Source organism: Cavenderia fasciculata, assembly GCF_000203815.1.
Source record: "Cavenderia fasciculata unplaced genomic scaffold Scf_EUAJFUG02HR96I-5, whole genome shotgun sequence".
Lineage (NCBI taxonomy): Eukaryota > Evosea > Eumycetozoa > Acytosteliales > Cavenderiaceae > Cavenderia > Cavenderia fasciculata.
The window spans coordinates 817,009-835,790 of NW_004457624.1; the positions used below are offsets into that span (position 1 = coordinate 817,009).

Consider the following 18,782-nt stretch of genomic DNA (forward strand, 5'->3'; position numbering starts at 1 on the left):
ACGATTAATACCTAGGTTGCTTGGTTGTGGTTGGTTGTTGGCTAGTTGTTTAGTTGTTAAGTGAAAGAGATATCCTTACTTTAGCAACAAAAAAAAAGAAAGAGCACATGGCTGGAATTTATTTATTTTATAACACACTTCATTTGAAATGAACATCATTAGAGAAGCTGTAATATGAGATCGAGACAATACAAAGTAAAAGTATTATATATAGATAATGGAAGAGTACGAGATATCTAGATCTGTGTTACAGCTACGTGTGAATGGTCGAGATGTTGGAGAGGATGATGAGCAGGATATTATTAAGAGTTCTTTAAAGAATATTGCCAAAGTAAAGATAACAACTATACCAACATCATCAAATCATTATTGTAAGTTATTTATCTTTATATATTTATCTTTCTTTGTTGATCAATAAATAATTTATTATTATGATATTGTATTATAGTTAAAGATTCATTATTTAGAATATCAATGATATCAATATTACACCGTGAAGATGATAATGAAAGTGTAATGAATTTATTGATGACTTGTAAAGATGCTATGAAATGGAAGGATACCGTTGTATTCCCAATATTACCTTCTATTAATACTATAGAATTGTACAAGAATAATGGAAGAATCAATCAACTACCTCGACGATTTAACAGAGTATACATAGAGAGTATTAAAGATCGAGATTATTTCAAAGAGAATGTCGATGGTTTAATCAATCACCATTGTAAAGAACTAAACTATCACATTAATGAACCAATACCAGCTGGATTCATACCGGATCACTTTATAAAGATTCAAGTTTATGGAGAGTTAGAAGTTGGATCAATACCACCATTTACAACTCATCTCTTGATTGGGTCATCCCGATACCCACAAGAGATATATAAAGAACTGTTCCCAGATACATTAGAGATGCTCGATACCGCGTACGGAGTGATTGGGGAACACTCAGACATTGACGATCTTTTACCACACAATATAAGAGTGCTTTTTATCGCATCCAATTTAGTGCATCCCTATCTCTTTAAGCTCAAGAAACTATATTTAATGACCACTTATGATATTAAAGGTAGTAACCAGCACGAATTACATGCGAATATTCGCATTGGAAGTATACCCAATACAATCGAGTATTTATATCTCAACAATTGTACAGTTGAGAGTGGATACACTCTTCCATCAAGTATCAAGTACTTTTCAATCAACCTCACTATAAACTCACCTCGATGCATTCCTCCCTCTGTCGAGTACCTATTTCTTGTTTGTGACGAACCCACAACAATCTTGGCAGGATGGATTCCTTCATCAGTAACAGATCTCAGATTAGAGGGCCAATTGAAACTAACAGTAGGATGTATCCCGTCGTCAGTCACTACATTGGTACTGACTGGTTTTGATGTCTCCCCACACGCTTCAGTCATCCCAAATAGCGTTTCCACACTATGGACCAATACATTAAAGTGTCGACTCGATACAACTCTCTATCCAAATAGTATCAAGTATTTTGGTATTTACGGTAACTATGCTTTCCCACTCAAATCAAGTATTCCACCATCGACAAAATATTTTGATTACCAACCCATATCCACATCAGAATCTAAATTCAATGTCAATGGTAATATTCCAAATGGAGTAACTCATATTAGATTGGGTATGTATAGATATAAATATAAATATATAAAGCTATCAAATGAAACAACGATCGACCAGGATTATAATACACCAGATATTCTAATTCTAATTTACAAATTAACCAACAACCATTTTAGGTGATGGTTTTGATAGAGCATTAGCTCGAAGATATATTCCAGATAGTTGTGAGTATTTGCATGTATCCTACAACTATAATCAAGCACCTCTTTGGAAGACTGTACCAAAGAATTTGAAAACGATCCATTGCAATCCAAAGTGTACAAATATTAGCAAAATTATTCCAGCATTCAAACAATCTCATAAAAACTGGCCACATGAAGGAGGGAGTGAATGGGATGCAAACTTTAGATACATTGATTTATGGAAAAAGGACGACTGGCATTTAAATATTTAACTCAAAAAAAAAGAAAGAATCTATAAAGAAATAAATCATCATTTTTTTGGAAGCAAAATTTTGTGATGATCTTTCTGCAGTTGTAGAAGTTCAAAGGACATCTTTAACAAATAAGAATAAGAATATATATGTAAAAAAAAAGAGAAGAGATGCAATGTCAAGGCATGGCTTATTGCTCAGAATGCACTAACTATAAAAGTGGAGAAGATTACGAGGACTGTCGTTCGGTGGGACATCAGTTAATCGACGCTCAATTACACCAAGATATTATTGCGCATGTCTATCACCAGGATGATGAGAGCATACTGCAGAAAAAGAAAGAGTCTGCAGTGATCGATGATGATGCTCATAAGTTTGTGAAGCTAGAGTACAAAGATGTTGGCAAATGGAAGCTAAAATTTAAAGGTGTAAATTACACTCCAGGTGTCCCATCTCCCTTTTTCTCCTTTATTGGTCCAACTGGTAGTGGTATGTATTGATAGAGATAGATTATAGACTAGGATAATACTTATTGATTGATTTTAAATAGGAAAGTCTGCATTAATTAAAAGTATAATGAAAAGGATGAAAAGGGATAAGAAGATTACCAATGAGAAGATGCCAGTACCAAAGACAACCCACACCAACGGTGAATCAATGTCTTCAGATATCAATTGCTATGTATTGGTAAATAAAGGTGGGCTTCGAGTAGTGTATCGTATATTGGATACTGAAGGAAGCGGTGGAACAACAGGCACATACTTTACCCCCGCCAACCCGGACAAAGAGATTGCCAAAGATAGACTAGCACGTGCTCAAGAGATCTACCCGAGACTTATCCATTTAATTAGCAAGGTGGTGATTTATGTGTTTAACAACCGTCAGGAACAATCGACTATCATCGAGACACTCTCTTCGATGGTCAGTCACATCGAGTCGAGATCAATCAACAATCCATCCAAACCCCACCTATTGGTTATTTTCAACAATCAATCTACCAGCTCTCCCGATACCGACTATTTCACAAGCAATGCATTCTTGCGTGCCGCTGACCCAACAGTCCGAAGAATAGAATCCTACTTTGTCAGTTTACAATCCATCTCAATACCAAATGCAACAACTGAACCAACACTATTTATTGAAAGGCTAGACAAGGTAATAGGAATATTGGAGAAATACCAAAACATTGAAGACCAACATTGGAGAAAGAGTGACCTTTTAGACAAAATCTTTAAAGATGGTAAAATCTTTAAAATGTTATCCGATGACCCAACAGTGGACCACTTCACATTGATGAAACACGCCATATCTACACCATTATACATTTATTTTAAAAATAGATACGATTATCTTGGTCGGATCCGACCAGATCTATCGGAGCTTCAAAAATACCAGATAGTCATTGACTATATTAAACAACATATTACAACCCAACACAACCGACAAAAACTTATTGAAACAGATTATCTTGTTTTCAATGGACTCGAATGTCAATCACATTACCAAGATCAAGATGATCAAGATGATCAAGATTCCTCCACCATTATTCACAAATGTTGTCTTGGATTAATGACACATGGAAATCAACATCAATCAATACACACAAAGAAACAGATCATCATGTCAGAAGAAGTCAAAGAAATGTTAAATAACCAAGAAAAAGTGGAATCAATTAAATGGCCTGGTGAATTTAAATATCCCAATTGGGATAATAGTCAAGCTATAAAAGGATTTGTTGATCATTTTGAACAACTATTAGGTTTTAAACCTGGTGAAATACAGTCATCAAACAAAGTAGTTGTAATCAAAGATGATCCTTACCAATTGAAAATTCAAACAACCAACCCCACAAAAGAAGAAGACATAACTCTAATGGATCAAGTATGTATGGTTTGTTTATCCGAAACACCGACGAAGTGTATGTGTGGTAATAATCATCATTGTTCAAATTGTAAGTGCAATATATGTCCCAAAGAAGATGAAGAAGAAACAATTTGTTTCCCTTGTTTTTTATAAAAAAAAAAATAATAAAAAAATAAAATAAATAAATAAAATTTTAAAACAATACGAGCTTGCAGAAAAAAGAGCGGGAAAATCAAATTTTCTAGGAATCATACTTTTTATTCTTCTTTCGTACCCCTCTGCTCACAGTATACTTACAAAGTTTATAATAGAAATAATAATAATCATCAAATATAGATATATAATCATCATGTCAAATAAGTGATGGATGAAATCGATAAAGAAATCATCATAGACGGTGCTGCTTGTCAGCAACAACAACAACAAGAGGAGGCGGAGTCATCAACACATACTCCAAAGAGCCAAGACAACAATAATAATAATAACAATAATAATAATAATCATAGTGTATTCAAACAACCTCTTATGCCTTCACATTTCAATCAAAGTAGTATTAATACTACTGCGCCACTCACATTAGAAGATATAGCAACTGATAGTAATAATAATAGTAATAATTATACATTTCGTAATCCCAATTATGTATCTAGTATTGGTCCATATGTTGGGTTCAACTCATCGGGATTATCACTACAAAGTTTGACTGACGAGATGTTGGATGCTACACAAGACCTCGTAGCCAGCACAACGAGCAATCAAAACATTAGCTTTGAATTTAGTACTATTGGTGAATCGGTCATTCACATGGCTCCAAAGAATGACTCGAGTATCGATTTGCAATTGAATGGTGATAGTGGTATTATCATTGATACACATTCTTCTTCTCAATTGGATAATGTTCCTCCGCAACAACAAGAGGAGGAAGAAGAAGAAGAAAGTGTAAAGGAAGATCAATCTGCTCCTCAAGAAGAAGAACAAGACCAAATGTTAACTGACACCAATCAAAGTATAGAAGATGGTGGTCAACCAAAAGAAGAAGAGCAAGAAGAGGAAGGAGAAGAACAATCTAACGCTAGTGCAAATGAAAGTAGAGGAGGAAGAGGTCAACATGTTTCATTTGAAGAAAGAGAAGAATCATCACAAGTTTATTTAATGGAGACCGATCATCGCAACAACAATAATGACGTCAACTTTGGAACATCTTCTATCAATAATGAAGAAAATATGACTGATTTGACAATGAGTCATTTGAAAACCAACAACCAATCAACAGACAACGAAAATGAATCAAATGATGAAAAAGAAACAACTCTATACTTTAGTGATTTGAATGGATCACAATTGGATCTAGGTACTGGTGTCGGTGGATCAACCAACCATAACGGTACACAACAACAAGGACAACAACAACAACAAGAATACCATATTCTAGAAACTGGTGAACATATTCTACTACCAAGTACAATAGATCGTCCAGATCGATCTAGTCAAGGTGCTGATCAATCTGATTATGAATCTGATGAAAACCAAGATTATGAAGCATCTCATCATAGTGATATGGAACTAGATAATCAAAGTACTACCATCATCACAGAATATACACCAACAAGTCAAGAAAATAGAGCGTTGCTTGCAAATCAAAGTAAAAATACAATCATTGAAAATCAAATAACTTCAACTACTACAACTACGACTACTACCACCACAACAACAGAGAATATGGTTACTTCAGGAGGAAGCAATCCACAAGACAATAGAGAAATTAAATTAATAGATAATGAATCACTCGAATTGACAAATGTATTAATTTCAGAGTTACTTGAACAATTTTTGAAAATTAAAGAGTCTCATGGTAAGTTTGAAAATAATATACAAGTTTCATCGCATACTAATATAACCTTTTATTTATTTATTTATAGTTGTATTATTTGACTTTATTACAAAGAATCCAAGACAAATTAATGAATTATTTGATATTTATAATTCGAAAATTGATCATTTGGAGAAAAGTTTAAAGGAAAAAATGGCAACACCAAAAGCAAGTTTGGAATCTGATCTTTCATTTGATCTATCAAACCCAAAGCCAAAAAAGGATGGTGGATCATTAGAGGAAGCTTTGTCATTTGATACAAGTCAACAAAAAATACATATTACCACTCACCAAGGAATTAATATCAATGAATCTATTTTACCTTTAAAACAACTTCAACCTCAACCTCAAAAAGAACCTGAACAGAATAATAATCATCAAAATAATAATGAAGAAATTCAATTTAAGGATCAACAAGCTAGACATTTGACTCAAGATTATAATGTATTGAGAAAAGATTTTGAAACTTTATTGGAAGCTGTCAATTGTCATTCATCAAAAATTGACAAGATTGGACATATATTATCAAACCAGATCAACCAATCCAACAACATAGTCCTTTCATCACAATTAAAGGAAATTGTTTACGAAGAAAAAATACAAAAGGTTAATAGTCAATCAAGTCAACAAACATTACCAACAGCTCCAATAATTGTACAACAACAACAACAACAAGATTATGCAGTTGTTGATATATTATCAAATAGTGTAGGTCGACATGTTATCATTGATATTAAAAGTAGTGTTACAGAGAACCCGATCATTCATCACACTGAAACTCTAAATAATACATCCTCTACAACCTCTTCAGAAGGTAGTGGCAGTGGATCCTCTTCATCCTCTTCTTCACCAGATGAAAATGACCAACAATTTAAACAACATTTGGGTCAAGTTGAAAGACAAACCAATTTGCTAAAGAAAATGATTGAAATTCTTGCCAACCACATTCAACAATTTAAATTTGTCAATCATAATTTTGATAGTATCCAATTGACATTTAAAACGAGTATTGAAACACTCGATGCAATCTTGAATGCTCATACCAAAAAGATTCAGTGCACCACCGTCATTGAAAACCTACTCAACGCAGGAATGAATCAACAATCCATTCAAGATCGTTTGAATCAATTACTTGGTGAAAAAGAGCATGTCGATCGCGTCGTCTCTGAAAAGTCTCAACAGTACGAAACAATGTTGGAGAAAAAGGAAGAGGAAATAGGCAATCTTAAAACCATTATTGATCAGTTGGCCAGCAGTCTGGAATTCCACAACAACAAGAAAAAGACAGAACCAACCAGTCTTGACCCAATGAACGAAGATGGTACCGATCAACCATCGTCGCAAAGAAATATATTTGAACATGAAAGACAGCGTTACCTCGACCGTATCAAAGCTTTGGAAGTTGAAAATGCAAACTTTTCATCTCACAATCATACTGTACTAATCGAACAAGAAAACAAGCATCTAACAGATCAACTTCGTCAATTAGATGTTAAAATAGAGTAAATATAAATAATTCTAAATTAAGTATTGATCACATTCTAACATTTTTTATTTTAATTTAAGAAATCATTTAAAGGAATTAAGTGAATATAAAGAATTGGTTGGTAATCAAAATGTTGAAAAGAATAGATTTGAAATGAATCATCAAAAATTGGTGGAAGAATATAATAATCAACAAAGGGAGATTGTTAGATTGTTGACACAATTTGGACCGGTTGACAACCTGACATTGACACAATCAAATCAATTGGTTGATGGTATCAACAGTACTTTGATCTACCAAAAACAGGAAATTGAAAATAACATTAAAGAACGAGGTAGATTGCAAGCATTGATCACAAAGTTGAACCAAGAAATCAATGACACCGGTGCCATTTTAGCGTCGCAACAAGAGGACAACCAAATGCTTAACAACAAGGTAGAGGAACTAACCACCAAGTTGAAGACCAAAGAGCAGTTGATTGCTAGGTTGCAACAAGAGTTTGACGATTTCCAAGCCTCAAAGAAACATGCTGATGCCGAACTGGTAGAATCCAAAGCGTTAGTGGAAGAGTTTGGTTTGACCATCAAGAAACAACAAGAAAAGATGGTGGAGCAATCTGAAATCTCCAAAAAGCAAATCGACACACTTAACGAAGAAAAGGTCATGCTCGAGGTAGTCGTTGAAAAGTATGAAACCGAAAAGAAGGAGCTTGAAGATCGTATCAAGGAATTTGAACAAAGCAAGTTAGAGTTGATTCGAACGAGAGAGGAACTGACCATCACCAAAAACGAATCAATCAAGACTCAAATGAGTTTGGAACTCGAGAAACAAAGGACACTTAAAATCGACTCACTAGAGTTGCAATTGGCACAAACACGCTTGACATTGTCCGAGGAACGCGATCTCAACAAACGGTTGAGCGAGGAAAAGTCTACTCTGGATATCGACCATCTCCGTCTGGAAAAGCTAACCGCTGAGCAAGAGGAAGAGATTCACCAGCTGCTCTCGAACCAATCCAACGCACAAACAAAGATGGACAATATGACCAACTATGCACAGCTGTTCAAGACGTTGTCTGAAGAACACGAGGTCATGAAGAGCAACTACCAGAAGCGTACCGCCGAGTTGTCCTCGTTGCACGACAAGTTCTCAAAGAAAAAGGAGGAAGCCGTCGACCTGGCCAAACAACTCCAAGACAAGGAGGCAAAGCTCAGAGACTCGGTTACAGCCACTGACAATGCCGAGAGCGAACTGAACAAGACCCGCTTTGAGTTGTCTACCACTGCCGAAGTACTGAAAAAGAAGGAAAAGATGCTCGAAGAACAAGCCAAGAGTATCCAGGAATCGCATGACTCACTTGCCAAGGCACGCCTAGAACTAGCCAATACCCAAGCACAGTTTTCTCAACAATCGAAATCAGACCGTTCCACCATCAACAACTTTGAGGGTAATATGCACGAATACAAATCAAAGTTCCTCGATGCCATGAACAGCAAGAGTACTCTAGAGGCAGACAATGAAAAACTACGCGACGAGAACGCAAACATTAAAACGAAAATGGATCGTATCACTCACGAACTTGAAACTACAAAGGCTCAATTTGAATTGACCAAGGGTAAACCCAACCCACCTGGAAATGATGTAGCACATAGATTGGCCATCAAACAATTGGAAATCCTTAGAAAAGAAAATGAAAAATTAAAATTGGATATCGATCAATTAAAAAATATTACAACCACATCAACAACAATGGTAGAATCTAAAAAGGGTCAAGAACCTAAAATGGATGAATCAAATGATCATGTGGAACCAAAATTAAAGAAATCATCTCAATCATCTCAACAATCATCTCAACAATCATCTCAAAAATCATCTCAAACTTCTCCACCAAAAGAAACTCCTCTTTCTCCTCCTCCTCCACTTACAACCAAAAAGAGAAAATCAAAAGAACCTCCTATTATTCCTTCTCAAGAAAAAGAAAAATCAAAAGAAATTGAAATGGAAAAGAAGCAAGAAGAACAACCAAAGACAAGAGGAAGAAAGAAATTGGTTGAAACAGCAGAAAAAGAGAAAGAAGTAGAACAAGAACAAGAAAAAGAAAAAGAAAAAGAAATAGTGGCAGAAGAAAGAGTCCCCAAAAAGAAAAAAGAAAGTGAAGTTAAAAAACCTGATCAAGAAACCAACTGTACAAAGAAACCAACCGAAGAAAATCAACCAACAACAACCTCAGCAACTACTACTACTACACACAAACCAATAACACTCACCCTAAGATCACCAAAGAAAAGAACTATAGATGCTTTGGAACAACCCCAAGATGTAAATAATATTAATAATGTAAAGGAAAAAACTGCTACTGCTACTACCACCACTACTGACAAGCAAAAGGAAAAGGAAAAGAATAACAATGATAACAAACTCTCTTCTCCTGGCAAACAACAACCAACCAAAAAGGTAAAACAAGAGTTTGTACTCTCTCTAACAGGCTTCAAGGATGAAAGAACCAAAATGAACTTGGCCAGAATCATACAACATCTGGGTGGTTCCATCAAACAAGAAGATTTCGAGTCATCCATCACACATATCATTACGCCAACACAACCACCAGTACCCACTCCCACAATGAAAGGATTTGCTGCTGCCCTTACACACAAATGGATCATGTGCCAAGAATGGTTGGAAGATTCTGAAAAGGCTGGTAAATTCCTCCCCGAAGATTTATATGGTGTCAAATTCAAAGAAGAACCATTCAATGGAAAGAAATTCTTTGTTGAAGAATCATTCTATGAAACCAAACAATTAAAACCTGAAAGTTTAAGAGTTTTGGTTTGTTCAGTATGTCATCATATTTAAATATATAAAACCCTATCTCGACCATATTACTTATTTATTTATTTTTTATATTTTAGATGGGTAATGGAACAATTGTAGAAAATGAAATGGTTGCAGATTTTATTTTAACAACAAACGTACGACCTGATAATCCAAAGTGTTTATCATTTCAACAATTTTTCTATAAAATTCCACGTCCAGTAGCACCACTTTGCCGAGTCAAAAAATCATCATCCACTGATAAAAGTCTTGATACTAGTGGTGTCACTACACAGTCTGGATCACAATCATCAACATCGTCATCAAAATCTTTGAGTAGTTCAAGTGGTACAAAAACTCCAACTCGTTCAAAAAATAGTAAAAAATAATAATATAATAAATTACTTTCACACAACTATTAACTCTCTATAAAAGTAACAACTAAATCAGATTGGATGATACTTTTGTTTGATATTGTGAAGTTCACTCAATCGATTTAAACGAGCAGTTGGCGCTCTCTCAAAAAAAAGCCCGACAAAAAACGAAAAATAAATTAAATTATTTTTTGAGTTTTTTTGTTTGACGAGTCCCGAGCTGAGCGTCTGCACACCCTCTCACATTCGACAAAACTGAATCTTTAGTTCAATAGTGTATCTTTTGGTCAATAAAGTGAGGAATGGGTGTGTATCTTCTCTAAAAGAATATAACAAGAAACAGCCATACACACAACACATACTTACTCTACTATCAACTATTCCTATCAATTAATTTAGGCGCCTACAAATACTTACAGGAACTTTACAAGAAGAAGCAAGCTGATGCTATTCGTTTCCTTCTCAGATTGAGATGTTGGGAATACAGAAACCTCCCAGTCTGCCATCGTGCTTCTCGTCCATCGAGACCCGATAAGGCCAGACGTTTGGGTTACAAGGCCACTCAAGGCTTCGTCGTATACCGTATCCGTGTACGTCGTGGTAACCGTAAGAGACCAGTTCCAAACGGACGTACTGGTGGTAAGCCAAAGTCCCAAGGAGTCAACGAACTCAAGCCAAAGAGATCGCTCCAAACCGTTGCTGAAGAACGTGTTGCCCGTAGATGTCCAAATCTCCGTGTCCTCAACTCATACTGGATCAACGCCGACTCTACCTACAAGTACTTTGAAGTCATCCTCGTCGATCACTCTCACCAAGCCATCCGTAACAATCCACGTACCAACTGGATCTGTGCCCCAGTTCACAAGCACCGTGAAAACCGTGGTCTCACCTCTTCTGGTGTCAAGGCTCGTGGTCTCAGAAAGAAGGGTCGTCATGCCGTCAAGGCTAGACCATCCGTCCGTGCTAACTACACCAGACGTAACAACCGTGTCTTCCGTAGATACAGATAAACTCGTTCCACCAAAGGTTGATATATTTAAGATCCTTCAAATAAATCTATTCCTACAACTTTAAATCAATTTAAATTCATCACAGTTTATTAATCTTTTTTTTTATACTCGTTAGAAATACTACTAATACACTATCGATCTTCAAACAATTTAGATCATAAAGTCAATAAGAAATGATAATGAATAAATAGAAAAGAGATAGAGATAAGATAATAAATATTAATAGTCTCATTTAATTTAGAAAGAAAAGAGATAATATTATAATATTATCTTATAATTATTTAAAGAACAATATATATAATTTATATAATAATTTTATTTTTGGGGAGCGGGGATATCTGTCTATTTAACTTGTTATTTAAAAGGTCAAAGATTGACGAAGCTTCTCAGCTACAGCCAATTGAGATCTTGTCAAAGAGGAAATGTAAACAATCATGAGGAGATCCTTTACGCTGTTGTTGATAACCTTGTCCATAACTTGGGTGTTGCTCTTTGGTAGTGATTGGATGGTCTTGGCGAGGAAACGACCGATACGTGGGTCGCCTTGGATTTCACCTCTCTCAACAGCTTCGATATAGTTGGCAACGTCGTCGAGCATAGTATCGAGCTTGGTGAGCGATCCTCTTAAACTTTCGAGTTCAGTCAATAATGAAACAGATTGTTGTGGTTGTGGTTGTTGTGGTTGTTGTTGTTGTTGTTCGCCTTCTTGAGTTTGTTCGGTGGTGGTTTGTTCGCCTTCTTGCAATTGTGGTTGTTGTGGTTGTTGGTGTAATTGGGAGTTATTTGAGGTTAAAGCATCGATACCTGCATTCTCTGCATCGAATGAAAGGATTTCGAGTGGGAGTGGTGAAAAGTATGATCCGAGTGAACTGTCAGAGGTGGTGCTCAATTGATGTGCTTGGTAGGCATGGATGCCCATGGTGTCGTTGGTGAGACCAGTGTCGACGGTCAAATGAACTGGTGTGCCGTTCATTTCCTCACGGTAAAAGTTATTGATAATGACAGAGTTTTCATTAATGTCAGACCCAGTTGCATACCATCCAACAATTGGTTCACGTGGTGAGCTCTTTAAATGTAAATCTAACATCTTTCTATGAAATTCCATTTCTACTGCAATCTAAAGAGATTATTTAAATATAGTTAGTTAACAAGAATATATAAATCTCTTATCAGCTTTGATCGATTGATGACTACTACTAACTAACTAACTAACTACTATTACTGTTGCTGTATTGACTCGCTTTGTTCATATTTATAGTATCACAGTAGTAGTCTTTGTTGATCAGTTGTTGTTGAATGTACATACTTGATCACCTTCAGAGTGAACAACTGGGAAACAGTTTCTAATTTCAATGACACCATCATTGTTGAAACCCAACAAGGTACCAATAACTCTGTCTTGACCTTCGTTTCTTCTGATATAATGATCCAAGATGTTAAAGATGACCAAGGGGTGAACCTTGATTATGTTTTGTGATGGTAAATAGATAGATTTCTCGCCTTGCATCTTTGTTTATAGCTGTTGTTGTACTACTGTGATGGATGGTGAAGAGTATATAACGTGATCACTATATAGCTTATCTTAATCAATGCAGTGCTCTCCTCCTAATAATTAGTGTATGATCAAAAGCTCTAAAAAAAAATTGTGAAAAAAAATTGAAAAAATAAATAAAAAAAAGACGAACTCGACGAGTGCCTCCTTTGGACTCAATCAAATTGAAGGACATAATTATAGATAGATGGACGACTTTGGGATGTGGATAAAATTTATATTCTAAATTTATTGTTTTATATTATTTGTAGTACTAAAAAAAATTGTTGTTTTTAATCACCTTTCTTTTCTAATTTTGAAGCTCTCTTTTTCTCCTTTTCTCTCTTTCTTTCATTCTTTCGTTCCATGATTCTTTCAAGTTCGGCGAGATCAATCTTGGGCAATGATTTGAACACTTCAAAGATTTCATTGATTTCGTCACCTTGGTCGGTGTAGAAGAGCTTACGTGTTGGATTGATCAGATCACCAATGAGAAAACTAAACGAGTCTTCGCGATAGGTAAAGCCAGACACCTCTTCAATGGCCCATTGGTCTAGATCCTTTTCCATCTTTTCGTCAAACTGCACAATCATCGTCTGATTGATACCAATCCAAGAGATGGGCCCTTGGTTTCGTTTGAGGTAGACACTAAACCAAGTTGTACCGCTGTATGGCAGTGTGGAGAAATCCTCGAGGTACGAGGTGAGGGCGAGTTGTGGGGCAATGTTGAGAGGGACCAATTGAGAGTGGGTCTTGTTGATATCGTGTGCCCAATCAGAGAGCGACTTTTGGTTGATGAGTGTGGCAGGTATGCAAAGGGCGACTGTCTCTTCAGAGATGAGTGGACACTCTGGGTTGTAGTCTCCCTCTTGTGCTTGTAGTTGGTAGGCTGCCAACTTGAGCGCTCTCTCGCTGGTCATACCCGGTGTCTTGCCGGCCAACACGTCGTGTACGCACTGGTAAAACATGAGCTCGAGCATCGAGTTGCTCATCGAATAGGATGTGTGGGGGATCCACAACTTGCGCAAGAGAACCAATCGACCGACGATAGGCGTCTCGTCTGTCTTTTTCGACTTTTTCTCCATGTCTTCAAAGAGCTTGATGACGTCGGCCAGCTTCTCGTGATCCTTGATAAACTGCTCCTTGCCATTCCACTCCTTGTAGATGGCAAACTCCTTCCAATAGGTGACATCGAGACGTTCAGTCAAGATCATCTTGAGTGCTTCGTGTGCCGTCGTCGAGGGACCAATCTCGATTTGTCGTGGTGGACCGTTGGCCAAATGGATCTTGATCACCATGCTTCTGTTTTCCTTGGCTGCATGTGTCTCTTTTTTTTGATGGACCATACAATCTCGGTCCTTTGAGTGATGTCGCTTGCAATTTAACAATACACTGTTTGGTGTATTTATTCTCCAATGCCGCTAAAAATTGTCTAATATATGGGAAAAACTCGGCAGTTGCTGGGAAACATCCTGCACATAAACTAAATAATAAAATTCCTTTTCTAGTACCCTCACTAAAAAAAATAAATCAATTAGTTTATAATTGTCCATAATATTATTATTATTAATTAGCTTTCTTTCTTACCTATTTGGATTCAAGGTTAATTGTCTACAAATAAAAAAATAAATATCGTCACGTAGTCTTGGCTTATTTATACATCGTTGAATAATATTTTGAAGTAATCTACTTTTACGTTCCTTTGGAGGTAGAGGTATATCACCCATATATTTCATAATTTCAATAAATAAATCACCAATATCTTTTTGTATCTCTAATGGTAAATCTGAAATAAATAAATTGGTATCCTAATTAAAAATAAAAATAAATAAATTAATTAAACAATCAAAAGAAATTTCTTTCTTCTTATTCTTTTTTCTTTTTTCTTTTGACATACAGAACAATTAGGAGTATGTTTTAAGATATCACCCAATTTAACAGCAGTAATGGAACGATAACGATTGATGGCGTAGGGCATAAGAGGATGCTTGGTATTTTCAACTTGTTTGATATTAAAGATTGAAGAGTTGGCTTGGTTATCAAAGTGTTTGGCAGACCGACTAGTCTTTTTTTGAGACGATCTTGAAACAACGGGGGTTTCAGACGAGGCACTGGCGGTTGGTTGTCCAATCAAAATTCTGACGTATTCAAGTGGGAAATTACCGACTACTCCAGTACCTCCATCTTCTTGCTTGACAGTACCAGAACACCAACCAAGATCACCACGTTCAGTAATCGTAAGTAGATTACCTTTTTTGAAAGAGAATGGTTCTGATGGGATGGAATAGTCTCTAATGGCAATAGCACACTTGCTGTCAGCAGACAGATGGGTGATGTATCCGTTGATGAGGACTGCCATTTCCGAGCATTGTGGGGACTGAAGAACGAGATCTTCTTCGTCACCGCCAATTCTCACACTGAGTGTCTTGCCATCTTGTTCAATATCACATGATGCAATTTGAGAGTATTTATACGTTTCAATGACCTTGAAATTCTTTCTTGGTTTTTGACCAATCAGTAATCTAGTCAAACCGATCACTGCATTATTATTATCAATAATCGAATTGTCAACCATTGAACCATCTGGATTCACAGTTACCAATCCATTCGCATTATCAGTATTATTATTATTACCTCCACCAGTATTATTATTGTTATTATTATTATTATTATTATCAGAAGAATTAGTATTACTATTATTGTTATTATTATTATTATTATTTACATTTGTTGATATACCCCCACTACTATTATTATTATTATTATTATTATTATTATTGGTTCCGTTATTATTGTTATTATTATTATTGTTTTCTCCATCACCTCTAGGAGTTTTTGGAATATTTGAATCGTCATCTAATAAATACTCATCAATCTTTTTATAATCGATGGCTTGTTTGGAAATGATATGTACACCATTGATGTCAATGACGACGTGGAAGCCATCAAATGCACCTCCTGCGATTTCAACCTCACTCCATTGATCTTGCGTACAATCCAAAAAGATGGCACTGCCATAAAAGGGAAGCGACATTATAAAGTTGACAATAATGCCGCGTAAATCATCCAAAGAAAGGTGTCTAAAGTAGTTTTGATACTCTATGTACTTGGCCTTGACAATGTCACTCCATTCACCCATCGAGTGCACCAAGAGCAGCTTCTCGGGGATGTATCGTTGCCAGACATCCGAGTGCGAGTTGGGATTGGAGTTGCAGAGCACGTCTGTTTGCAGACGCAGTGCAGCCAACTTGGCAAGGTTGTCTTGACTGATTGGCAGATAGCTCTTGGAGATACTCTTGATGAGCTGATGGTACAGGATGTGCTGGTCAAAGTTGCTCGTGATCGGTTTGGACGGTTTGAGGTAGAGTTGGATCTTGAAGCAAAACTGGAACGGCTCCAATGAGATGACCTCGCTGTTGGGTGTGCCGTGCGACAAGTTGTAGAGGTTGACCGACTGGTAGTAGTACTCCCACTTGGAGACAACGTCCATGATAAACTCGTTCTTTCGCAGCGAGCGCTCCTTGTTTTTAAAGATCTCATAGACGGATGCCACGTGCACGTTGGTGCGCAGCCCGGCCATCTTGGTGAGTCGCTCGGTCACCTCGCCAGCCGTCGTCGTCGAGTCCACCTCGACATGCTCTCCGACATCGTCGGGGAACTGGAAGAGCACACGCAGCATCACTTTGGTGCGCACAGCCTCAATCTCGCTCTCGATTGGCGGATACGACCGTGGACCTAGTCGCGATATGTTTTCGAGCCGGTTGAACGAGATTTGGGCAAAGCCATCGTCATCGGGGTCCGATCGATGCAGCAAGAAGCTGCTAATATACTTGAGCAGACGCTGGTTGGGCGGGAACGACCCGCAGCAAATCGACAGCAGCTCCCAGCCGCGGATCTTGTTCTCGCGCTTGGGGTGGCGTGTGATCTGCTTGACCAGCTGGCAGTAGACCTCGTCGCGCAGGTCGATGTGCTCGAGTGCCGTCTTGACAATGTAGATGGCGGTTGATGCCAGGGACTTTTTGCGCTCTTGGTCGCCCATGTACATGAGGATGTGGTTGAATATCTCGAGCGACAGCTTCTCAAGGTTGGCGTCGTTGAACTTGTGCAAGGGGGACGACAACTTCTTGGCAAACGATACAAGCATGTCATAGGTGACATTACGCTTGCGGATCAGCGACTTTTTGCTGCGCTGCTCAAAGTTTTGCTTGGCATAGTCGATAAAGAGAAACTCTTCGGCATCTGATTCCTTGACAATGATCGACTTGCTACGACGACGCGGAGATAGAACGTTGGCAAAATGTGCGTTGATCAGCGGCATTGACGTCGTGGCCTTGTAGATGGGCAGCTGGGGTGGGGGGATCGGCTCGGTCTTTTTAGGTGCACCGCCAAGTGACGAATAGGTACGCGACAGCGACGACGGTGTCTTGACACTAGGCGACGTCGATGGGAAATAAACAAATGCTGGGAACTTGGCACGTGGTGACACGGATGACAGACGTGGCGATACTGGGTTGACGATCGGTTGTCCTTTACCCGGCGACACTGGTTCGCTGAGCTTGTTCCCCAATGCCACGGCAGTACTATTGCTAAAGTTGTTTGCACTAATCGCACGACTATTTAAATTGAGTGAGTATGTTCGACTGCGTCCCTGTTGTTGCTGAGGGGCTGTTCCACTTGGACCCGGTGAAGAGGAGGAGGAGATTGATATAGATGGTGACGATGAAGATATCTGTTGTTGCTCTCTTGGCGATGTACCAGTACTTGATTTGATAACAATCGGTTGTTGTTTGGCATGATCGTTTGAATTGACATTGACCGACAACCCAGAAGGGTTTTTTGATGAAGATGGACGAGAGCCACCATGGTGATCAAAAATATTAAGTGGAGGAGGTTTGGATTTCTGTTTAGAAGTCGATGATGATGAAGAGGATGACGACTCTACAGTGGAATTAAATACAGGTGAAGGATGTTGTTGTTGTTGTTGTTGAGTGTCTTTTTTAGGAGAGACTGGTGGAGAGTAGGGAGGTGACGAGTCGGAAGGGGTGGTGGAACTCGGTGAGGAGATGGGGGTGAGACTGGGTGAGGGATGTTGCTCCTTTCGCGTGCCGATCATCAAGGGTGGAACTCCGCGCGACGACGATGGACGAACAAAGGGTTTAGTGGGCGTAGTAGAGGTTGGCGTAGTAGGTTCTTTACCATCGGCCCTAAAATCAGAAAAGAATCTTACTTCCTTTCTCTTTGATTGGTGGTGACTAGTAGTAGTATGTTGTTGGGAACCACCACCACCACCAACCTGTAATGAAGTAGCGGTACTTTGATGGTGATGGTGATGGTTATGATGGTGATGGTGATGATGATGGTCGTGAAGAATGGCTCCTCCATCTCTATGATCTTTGTTTTGGTGCATGTAAAACATGGTGGGAGATGTGGGAGGAGTAGAACAGGGTGAATTATTTACAATGAGCGATGGCGGCATCACGGGTGGTGTAGGGGTGAGGATGGTGGTGGGGGTGTCGGCTGCGACTAGCGCCAGCTGGCTATTGTACACTTGCAGCTGGCCGACATAGTCGATGGCCAGCAACCCACGCATACTAGACTGCAGCGCGACAGCCGCTCGCTTTAAACGCAGATATCGTACACGCTGGATAATCATACGCGCAAACGACTCGAGAATGATGATGGCCTGGCGGATCGACAGGTAGCGACGTTGTACCAGCCATCGTCGCGCGCATTTTTGAAAGACGACAATCGCCTGCTTCTTGGCCAAATATATCTTGCGCTGGCGGTACATTCTCCAGGTCTTTTGGATGA

At 38.1% G+C, this 18,782-nt stretch overlaps 4 protein-coding genes across 4 annotated transcripts; 2 read left to right on the forward strand and 2 right to left on the reverse strand.

Moving 5' to 3' along the window:
- Positions 1–148: 148 nt before the first annotated feature.
- Positions 149–2,047, forward strand: DFA_11319 (uncharacterized protein; the record flags this gene model as incomplete). Its single annotated transcript, XM_004350212.1, has 4 exons — positions 149–169; positions 215–371; positions 449–1,651; positions 1,770–2,047. The coding sequence occupies 4 exons, from the start codon at positions 149–151 to the stop codon at positions 2,045–2,047; spliced, it is 1,659 nt and encodes a 552-aa protein (XP_004350262.1).
- Positions 2,048–2,196: 149 nt separating this feature from the next.
- Positions 2,197–11,440, forward strand: DFA_11320 (uncharacterized protein; the record flags this gene model as incomplete). The annotated part of the gene is made up of 8 exons (XM_004350213.1): positions 2,197–2,515; positions 2,577–3,907; positions 4,135–4,189; positions 4,251–5,741; positions 5,809–7,261; positions 7,326–10,080; positions 10,155–10,434; positions 10,830–11,440. 8 exons carry the CDS (start codon positions 2,197–2,199, stop codon positions 11,438–11,440), a joined length of 8,295 nt encoding a protein of 2,764 aa, XP_004350263.1.
- A 358-nt stretch (positions 11,441–11,798) lies between these two features.
- On the reverse strand, positions 11,799–12,947 carry eIF3s5 (Mov34/MPN/PAD-1 family protein; the record flags this gene model as incomplete). The annotated part of the gene is made up of 2 exons (XM_004350214.1): positions 11,799–12,557; positions 12,747–12,947. 2 exons carry the CDS (start codon positions 12,945–12,947, stop codon positions 11,799–11,801), a joined length of 960 nt encoding a protein of 319 aa, XP_004350264.1.
- Positions 12,948–14,171: 1,224 nt separating this feature from the next.
- DFA_11322 (uncharacterized protein) lies at positions 14,172–18,703 on the reverse strand (the record flags this gene model as incomplete). Its single annotated transcript, XM_004350215.1, has 5 exons — positions 14,172–14,487; positions 14,559–14,779; positions 14,869–16,051; positions 16,802–18,362; positions 18,610–18,703. 5 exons carry the CDS (start codon positions 18,701–18,703, stop codon positions 14,172–14,174), a joined length of 3,375 nt encoding a protein of 1,124 aa, XP_004350265.1.
- Positions 18,704–18,782: the final 79 nt, after the last annotated feature.